At 54.5% G+C, this 9,371-nt stretch overlaps 1 protein-coding gene across 1 annotated transcript; it reads right to left on the bottom strand.

Moving 5' to 3' along the window:
- Positions 1–3,006: 3,006 nt before the first annotated feature.
- VAX1 (ventral anterior homeobox 1) lies at positions 3,007–7,878 on the bottom strand. The gene is made up of 3 exons (XM_068951219.1): positions 7,641–7,878; positions 5,561–5,748; positions 3,007–3,543 (listed from the first exon to the last, which is right to left on the bottom strand). The coding sequence occupies exons 1-3, from the start codon at positions 7,876–7,878 to the stop codon at positions 3,007–3,009; spliced, it is 963 nt and encodes a 320-aa protein (XP_068807320.1).
- Positions 7,879–9,371: the final 1,493 nt, after the last annotated feature.

Genomic DNA, 9,371 nt, shown 5'->3' with positions numbered 1-9,371 from the left:
CAGGGCAAATCCATCACGCAAGACTGGCCCACGCGGGGCCAGGAAGCCCAGGCATGGTTTGAGCAATGGTGTTTGCCTTCTTGGCAAAGATAGCCCAGGCCAGAGGGCTTCTCTGTGCCCAGGGCTGCAGGTGGTGCTGTACGGTCCATGCAGGTGAGGCAGAGACTTTTTCAAAAGCCATAGTGTCCCCCCCACCCCACACCTCCCCCAGGATCTCCCTGGCATACCTCTTTTGCCATATTCAGTGCTTTTCCTTTTAATGCTGCTTCCCCTCCCCCCACCTTGAAGTTTTTCAGTCCTGACCAGAAGTGTCAATATCACCTCTTCAAATGTCACCTGTGACCCCCATCTTCCCCCAGGTCCCTCCTCCCCAAACTGCTTTAAAAAAGTCACCATTGCCAGCATATCTCTCCATCTTAATTTTGAGCAATGCAGCCACTCTCGCTGGGATGGGCCCATATCAGAGCCTGGTGGAAGCTGCAGCGGCGGAAAGCCGGGGGCCAGGCAGGGCTGCGCTGGGCTTGCTGCAGCACCCCCGGGTGTCTCGGTCTGTTGGATCAGCAGTCTGATGCCTCACGACAGCCCTGGAGGAGCCAGGGCTTCAGGGGACTCTTGAAAAACATGGTTTGTGCCCTACAGTGGCTTCCCAGAAAAGGAGTCTCCGGGCTGGGCTGAGAAATGGGATGGAAGAAGTAGCTGTTTAGAAAACACCGATAAATACTCAGTTTTATAGATGCACATCTGTGTGTGTGCGCGTGTGTGTGTATGTGTATATATATATGTACATGGATATGTAAATATGCATACACATACATACAGCTGTACATGTGTATTAGAGTGAGTGTGTGTGTGTGTGTGTATGTATACATATGTGTGTATATATATATGTGCATACGAGTGTGTGTGTGTATGTATGTGTATGCCTAAGTCCTTGCCTGTCGCAGGAGCCCGCCATGAGGCAGAAGAGGTGCGCAGGGGTGTGGCCGCCTGCGCGCGGGGCGGCGGAGCCCGGCGGCGGTGCGGGCCCGCCGGGCAGCCCGGGCACCCGGCTCGGCTCCCCGCGACGGCTGCGCCGCGCCGCGCCGAGCACCGCCGGCGGCGGGGGATCGGGCCCGCGGGGCCGGGGCCGGGGCCGGACGGCGCTCCGAGAGCGGGGGCCGGACTGGGTCGGAGCAGGCGAGGACGCAGCTGGGTTTAACTGGGAATGCCCCAAATTGCCCCAGCCGCACGGGGCACAGAAAGCAGAGCCGGCGCTCCACAAAATCGACTTCACAACATCCGCCTAAAAAAAAGGAAAATGGGGAGGGTCAAGTTGGAATGGATTTTTTTGTTTGTTTGTTATCCTTCTTTTTCAGCGCACATATCAGATCGTGGTATTTTGGGTGCTACAAATATAAGACGAAAATACACCTAATTCCGTCGTCATATAGATATAATATATTTCACTCTCACCACATAAATACAAAACATCCAAATATCCAAAACATCCAGAACAAAAGTTAGTAGCAAGGGCTCAGAGCTCGATTCACTCATTATTTTTTCCACTAGTTGCCTAGAAACTTCAGACGTAAATAATTTACAATAAAATTACTATTTTCTTTTCTGTCCAGCTCCTTCTGTCCAGTTCTGGTCTATAATTAATTCTATATACTACAGCAACCATTCCACTTTTTGTAATTTTTTTGGTTACAGTTTGGTGGCACGTATTTATACAGTTTGTAAACGCCATGTGTTAAAGTTTAAAGAAAGAAAATAAACTTAAAATCAAAGCAAAGAAAAATTTCCCCGAAGAACTAGCTAAGTACAGAATCCCTTTTCTGGCAAATTCAAGTACTGAAATTGAACAGGAAATCGATCCGGAATACTAGAAGATGAAATACACATCTTTGTGGAGAAAACGGCAGTAAGAATTATGAAGAAAAAAGATTGTTACATAGATATATTTTAAAGTACAAAATAATAACAAAAGATACGCTTTTTATATTTTACGTTCATTTTAATTGACGTGTGAGCAATATGCCAGAGGGTTATTTTGGGAGGAAGAAAGGCTAAAGATTTTTTGATTTAGATGCACTTTGAAAGTATTTGGAAAAATCAAATAGAAAAAAAATTGCCATCGCAACATATCTGGGTGCAAATCGAGTCCCGACTTCCGTTGATTATGTGCGGATTTACTTTTGCAGGTAAAGTCCGAAGGACTAACCCGTGGGACTACAAAAAGCGGCGTTGTGTTGCCTCCAAAGGAGAGACTGTTTCATTGAAAATCTCTGCAGCCACTGGGATCTGTCTCCCCGCTTCATGCACATATTTTCAAGGCAGTCCCGTTCCGGCCCTTCCCACATTCAAAAATTAACATGAAAAATACAAGTTGCTGGACGTTTTCCTGGCTGGTATTACGGACAAACAGCAAAGATGGTACCCGAGTACTGTAGTGCAGTGAGTGTGTATAAAACAGGGCCAGACATAGAGCCCCCAAACCTTTGTGCTTAAGAGCCACTGACGTCTGGAAAACCCCCGGGCATCACCTGGCAGCTCCATCTTTCTCTCTCTGAAATCCTTCTCCCTCCCTGGGCATTGCCTAAAGTCGGTCCAAAACAGCTCGGCCAAACCGCACCCCCGTCCCCTCTCCCTCTCTGTCCCTTTTCCTAACGGTGTTAAAGCAAACGAACAAACGAACAAACACCCTCAAACAGACAAACAACCCCCCAGCCCGCGGGGGCAGGGAGAGCCGCGGAGGCCGCCCCGCTCCGCTGGGGCTCGGGCAGGCGAGGCCCCCGCGGGCGCCCCGGCCCCGGCCCCGGCCGCCGCCCGGCCCCGCGGGCGCGGAGCCCCGCTCGGCTGCGCCGGGCCCCGCGGAGGGGAGCCGCGCCGCGGGGCCGAGGCGGGCGGCAGGGAGGGAGGGAGGGAGGGAAGGAGGGGGCTGCGGGCAGGCCGCCGCGCCGTCTGTCCCATAAATATCGCCACAAATAGATACTATAAATATAAATACGGAGAAGTTACTTAGAGTCAGTCCAGTGCTTTTTTCTCAGCGCTTTCTTTATTGTTGGTCCGGGAGTAGGGCTCGAAGGCGGACGAGCTCAGGTAGCGGGCCGACAGTTCCTGCAAGTTGCCCGCCAGCGAGCCGGCCATGGCCAGCGGCGCCGAGGAGAGCCGGCCGGCCACCGAGCCCAGCAGCGTGGGCACCGGCAGCCCAAAGAGGCCGTGCCCGGCCGCGGCCGAGCCGTGCAGCGCCGCCGGCGGGGGCGGCCCCGCCGCGCTGCTGGCGGCCGGCGGGTGCGGGGAGCCGCCGGCGGGCGCCGCGCCCGCGCCCGCGCCGCCGCTGCCCGCCGCCAGGCTGGGCCCGCGCAGCGCCGAGCCCAGGGCGCCGGTGGCGCAAGGCGGCAGGAGACCCGGCAGCCCCGGCGGGGAGAGCAGCCGGCCTTGCTCCAGGAGCCGCAGGACGCTGCAGGTGGCGGCGGTCTCGGACACCACCGACCGCAGCTCGGAGTCCTTGCCCTGGTCCTTTTTCTGCTTGGTGCGCCGGTTCTGGAACCAGACCTTTACCTGCAGGCCGGGGAGAGAGGCAGGGTCAGCGGGCACGGAGGGACAGCCTGCCCGGCAGATGCCCTGCGCCCCCGCGCCCGGCCCGGCCCTGCCCGGCCCTCTCCCGCGGCGGGCAGCGGTCCGCCGGGCAGGGGCGCTCGGCCGCGGGCCGCGCAGTCGGGGGGCGGATGAGGGCAGGGCGGAAGCCTGAGGGAGAGGGACAGAAGGAGTCCAGCCTTGAGGCACTTCTTAGCAGGGAGCATTTTAGAAACGCACAAAGCGGCTCCCCAAGTCCGGTCTGGGGTGCCCCCCGTAGGGGTAGCAGAAGGGTATTTGGAAGCCCGTGGCTCATTTTACCGTATTCGGTCTTACTTCATCTAATTCCATTTTACTCCATCACTTTTATTTTATGCCAGTGGTTTCCAGGCAGCCGAATCTAGCCCTTTCCCCATCGTTTTATTCTAAGCCGTCTAAGGGTGAAGTCGGTGGCATGCCCGAGGCAGCACCCCAGGCTGGGGACCGCGCACCCCCGGGCCCGCCCCGTACACTCGGGCCGGGCTACTCGCTCGGAGGGACCCCCACACACCGCCCACCCGGGCTGCTTCTCGCTTAGGTCAGGTCGCACTTCCTGGGTCTAACAACACTCTGCGCTTCTTTCCAGATCTCCTGGCCAGCATAGTTTCTCTCCCTTCCCCACCTATTTAAACAGTTAACGTTAAAAAAAAAAAAAACCCAAATCCTACTCCTTACCCCCCAACAACGAACAAGCAAAGCAAAAAGGCAGTTTCTGTAACCTACGAGCTATTGAACTTGTCACTCCTATCCGGCAGGGGAAACAAAAAACATAATTAGCTTGTCAGGGAAATTTATTATTCTATGATATTTTGCAGAAATATGAAACTGGCTTTTAGAAGTTTGTTGCTTTTAGATGCTTCTCTGCACTTAAGCGTAGTTTTAATACGTCTGACTGTCCCCTCGCTGCGGATATTCCCCGCTGCAGGACAGAGGGGCGATTCTCCCCCTCGAAAAGACGACGCGGACTCGAAATACGGCCGAAACTTCAGCCCCGTCCCTTGATCTACTGCACCCACCAGCACGCAGGAAACAGAGATCAGACGAAGTGACTCCGACTCAGCGGCCCTTAGGGAGGGTGGCTAAAGCCCCCGGGATTTAGCAGCTGTTTTCCACTCGCTGCTGGCTCAGGGCGTCTCGCTGGCCCTCGCTGTAACAAGGCGGCTCCGCAGCCGGCGGGGCACCCCGCGGGGCCGAGCCGCCCGCGGGAGAGCAGCCCGGGGCCACAGGACCCCCGGCGGGGCCAGGGCGGTTCCCCGGGGGCTGACGGTGGCGAGGAGCCGGGCCCCAGCCCGGCAGGGTTTGGCTTCGTGGCCAGACCCCTCACGGACCTTGCGGGGCCGCTCTGGGGCTTGCAAGGGCCGGGTGGGTGTGCAGACACGCGCGGCGGCGGGAGAGACTCGCCCGGGGCTGTGCGCGGAGACACGCGTGTCCGTGGCCCGCACACGGCGCGCTCACGGCGAGAGCAAGGGCAGAGGTGCTGGGGCAAAGCCCCGGCCACGCCACGGCCCTAACTTCCCCCTGCTGCTCCGGGGATCCCCGGCGCAGCCTGTAGCAGCCCCCCTCCACGGGGCTCCCCCTTCCCTGGCTGCCCTAAAGTTACACGTCTTTTCCAACGTCTGCCATCAGCGCGCCCGCTGGGCTGTCCCAGCCCGGCATCCCTCTGAGCTCCAGCACAGGGCAGCCGGCCCCCCGCTGCGTGTCACGCGTGGGCACCCTCGTGGGCAGCCCGCGCCTTGCCAGCTGGCCTGCGCCCTGGCTGCGTTTGCGCGCAACGGGCGCGCAAGGGGCCGCTCAGCCCCGGGGCTCTGCGCCTCTGCATGGGAGAGGCCCGGGCCGGAGGGGGGGGGGGCTGCCCCCGCCTTCACGCCTCGACGGGGCCGCGGAGGGAGCCGGAGCCGGCGCAGGGCAGGGCAGGGCGGGCGCCGGAGCGGGGGCGCCGGGGCTCCCCTCTCCCTGGGGCTACCTGAGTCTCGGAGAGATTGAGCTGCCGGGCGAGCTCGGTGCGCTCCCGCCCCACGACGTACTGGCACCGCTGGAACTCCATCTCCAGGCGGTAGAGCTGCTCGGCCGTGAAGGAGGTGCGGGTCCGCTTGGGACGGTCCAGATCAAGGCCCTTAGGCAGAATAATCTCTCTGATTGAACCTTTGGCATCTGGCAAAGAAAGGCGCAGTCAGCTTTACACCCAGGCAACCCTCCTCCTTATGTTTCTTATCTTTTTTTTTTCTTTTCTTTTTCTTTTTCTATTTTCTTTTTCTTTTTCTTTCGTTCTTTCTTTTTCTTTTTTTTTTTTTTTTTTTTACGAGGGAGGTAGAAAGTGCCGCCGCCAGCGCTTTCAAGACCGAGACCCAAGACAGGATGGAGCAGCGTCCCTCAGATTGCGGCGCTGCACCTGGCCACTACACCCAAGGAAGGAAAAAAAAAAAACAACAGAGAAAGGAGGAGGGGGTGATGGGGCCCAGGGGTCTGGAAATAATCCCCTCGGCCCATTTAAAATTGGTTTGAATACACTGCACTGACAGTACGACACTGCGGCATCACCCACGGCCCTTCTGGAAGGCTGGGGAGGGATCCTCCAGGCCGGGCTTTGTGACTGTAGGGCTACTCTTTGTTCCCCCTGGGCTCCCGGCTGGGGTGTGCTGAACATCCTTTGCCCCTGCCACCCCTCAAAATATAAAACCCTCTTGTTATTTTTTTTAAATAAGTCTCCCATGAGAAAAAAACAGACAGAAGCTTTCTGGGCACAGGCATCGGCTGCCCCAAGCTGGCTGATTTCCCACCCTGAATCTGGGGGCATCTTCAGCCCACCCAGCATCCCAGGGAAAGCATTGCCACGGCCGCTTCTCTGAGACTGGAGAAAAAAAAAAGGAAAAAAAAAAGGGGAAGCAAGGAGGGAAAAACCAAAACAAGGCATCGAACAACCCGCGGAAACCTCACTCTCCTGGCAGCACCGACCGAAGGAAAGCGGGACAAATCTTATTAACACGACTGTCAAGCTAGAGCCAGATTCATGTTACATTAAAGCCTTCCCAACTTTGCTTTCCGTAATTTTACCTCCTCAGCACATTTTAAATCAGATACAACGACATCATTTTAATCTGACTCCTCTCTGGGTCAATCGGTCGCGCAAGGATTAATTATTGTTTACAAGGCCTGCTTTACACTAATTTTGTTATGATTCTGTTCTCTCCTTCCTTCCCCGAAACGCACTTTAATAAAACCGAAATTTCTCCAGGTAATTCTTTTGGGGGCAATTAAAATGATTTAATTAGTTTACACGCGGAAGGAGATGGGCAGTGAGGAAAACAAACCGTGTAACTACATTAAAAAAAAAAAAAAACCCTTCATCTTTCCTCCGTTGCTTTTAAGGCTCTGTGGATGGTGATTATTCACAGATATCCCTTTTCCTCGGGCGCCGGGCGCGGGGAGAGGGGGAAAAGCGGGAACCTTTGCCCTGCGCAGGGATCCTCGCCGCACCGCACCGCACCGCACCGCCCGCCGACGAGCGCAGCCGGCGCGGGGCGAAGCGCACTGCGGGTCGCGGCAGCGGCGGGCGCGGGCGCGGAAGGGGCGCGCCCGAGCGCCGGGGCACGGCGTACGCGGGAGCGGGCAGCAGGAGCGGAGCCAGGTCCGCGGCCGGCCCTTCCGAGGGCGCGGTGGCAGCGCCGGCTCCCCGCGGGAAAAGCCGCCCTTTGGAAACGCCGCACCCGCAAAAGCTGCAAAGAGGAAATGTCGCCGCAGCCGCTGCTGGAGTTTGAACGGCACAAAGAAAAGCGGCGAAACAAATATAACGCGGCTTAACTTTCCCCGTGCGCTGTTGACGTAAATTCACAGAAGGAGATGAAATAAAGCTGCGCTCTGGAGCAGCGATAGACTTCAGAGCACCCGGACGGGAAATGCGGCACACAGGGATTTTTCCCCCGGACCCATAGGAAGGTCTTTAAACCCTGGGACAAACCAAAGGCAAATAAACAAAATAAACAAAACCCCCGGGCATGAATGCAGATCACCTTCTTCCACCCTCCCGAAATACCTCAAACTCGTACCTCTAACTAGGATCCTTCTGCAATAGTCCGGATCAGCCGAACTAGATTTACTTTTATTACAGTCTTCCGTAGCTGCAGAGGCAGAAAAAGTCCCTTGCTGATCCTTCAAAAAAGAAGTAGAAATATTTCCTTCAGACCCTTTGCTTTCCTTGACCTCTTTATGTCCATTCTTCGAGACCCGGTTAGCTTCAGTCTCTGAACTGCATCTAACGTCCATTTTGTCTTGTTTCCCAAACATGTAGTGCAATAAAAAACAAAAAAAGAAGAAGAAGAAGAAGAAGAAGACGACGACGACGACGACGACGAAGTCTGTGCTGGATATTGCACGGTTTATGGTCAGGTCGGTGGGGATCTGTAAAGCACCTTGAGTAAAGGAGGTCGGGTTTTATCCCACTGGAAAAGCAGCGGCTTCCTCAGTCCCAGCGTCCTAATGTGACTGTCCAGCTTCCCAGAGCGCCCAGTGATCAGGTACTCAACAGTACAACTCTAAAATGATTTAATGTCTGCCTTATTACAGAGACATGTAGTTGTTAGACACACAGAGGGACGCGCACTCGCTGTTTCAATTGATTACGGGTAATTTTGCAGCCTCCACATTTAGGTTACCTCATGAATACACTAAATTGTTTGGATAATATATCAGATCGTAATGGATGGTTTGTGTGCTTGTCCCCAATCAAGTAGAGTTTAGCCAGTGAATAAACTGAAATGATTGGTCTTGCTTTCAGGAAACACACAATCAAAAGACTGAGACTTCCAAAAAAAAAAAAAAAAGAGAGAGAGAGAGAGAGAGAGAGAGAGAAAAGGGGGGGAGAAAGAAAAGAGGGGGGGGAAACTTTTGACAAGATTCACCCTGAATTGTTAGCACCATTAGCAGCCATTATTAACTTTCTTCACTACGCCTTTGACCTCCCGATTATATAGTGGCTTTCTCCAAAGCACGCCAAATAAATCTGAATAAAGCTGCCAGGAAGGGCTGGAAAAATGCAGTTGTAGGAGGAAAAAAACCGCCACTGAATTCTAAACAAACAAACAGATCTCCAGCATGCACGCATACAAAAAGTTCTTCCTTCAAGAAAATCTGTCCAAGGAGGTAGGGTATTTTGGCCAGCAGAAATCCTCCCTAACACATCTCCCCTCAGACAGCCATCTTAAACTCCTACCTCTCCTTATTTCAGCCCAGATACTTGCTTTTTGTGCCTCTCCCTCTGTGTGTGTGTGTATGTGCATGTGTGTGTGCTAATTCTGCACCTTCACAAACACTGAACCTATTCGCAAAGCCTGCTCATTGGGGAAAAAAAAAAGCCAGCTTTGTGTGCAGTAGATCCAGGAGGGGGGAGAAAGAGAGAGGGGGAGAAGGGGGGGAGGGAGAGAGAGAGAGAGAGAGAGACCATGGAAAATCTCAACTGCGAGATCCACTAACGGGGAAGAAAGTTTTACTCTAGCTATTTCATTGTCTCTGCTACAATATCTTTGAGAACTGCAACAGCCAGTAATCCAATAAGACCATTGATTAGGCTACAATGATTCAATTCAAGCAAATGGCCTTGTGCAAAGAGCATGCTCCAGTCCTTCTTGTCACCTTGCAGGGCAGAAGCCCTCTTCATGCTGCTCTCCTTATTCATTCCTTTATGGGAAACGTAGAGCAAAAGGAGTGAAAGATGGCAATTATCTAATTGGACTATTAACAAACAATTCTCTGAGTGTGGCTGTCTGGCAGTAGTTCTTGGG

The sequence above is a fragment of the Struthio camelus genome, chromosome 7 (assembly GCF_040807025.1).
Source record: "Struthio camelus isolate bStrCam1 chromosome 7, bStrCam1.hap1, whole genome shotgun sequence".
In the NCBI taxonomy this organism is placed as follows: domain Eukaryota; kingdom Metazoa; phylum Chordata; class Aves; order Struthioniformes; family Struthionidae; genus Struthio; species Struthio camelus.
This window is presented reverse-complemented; position numbering and strand designations above follow the sequence as displayed.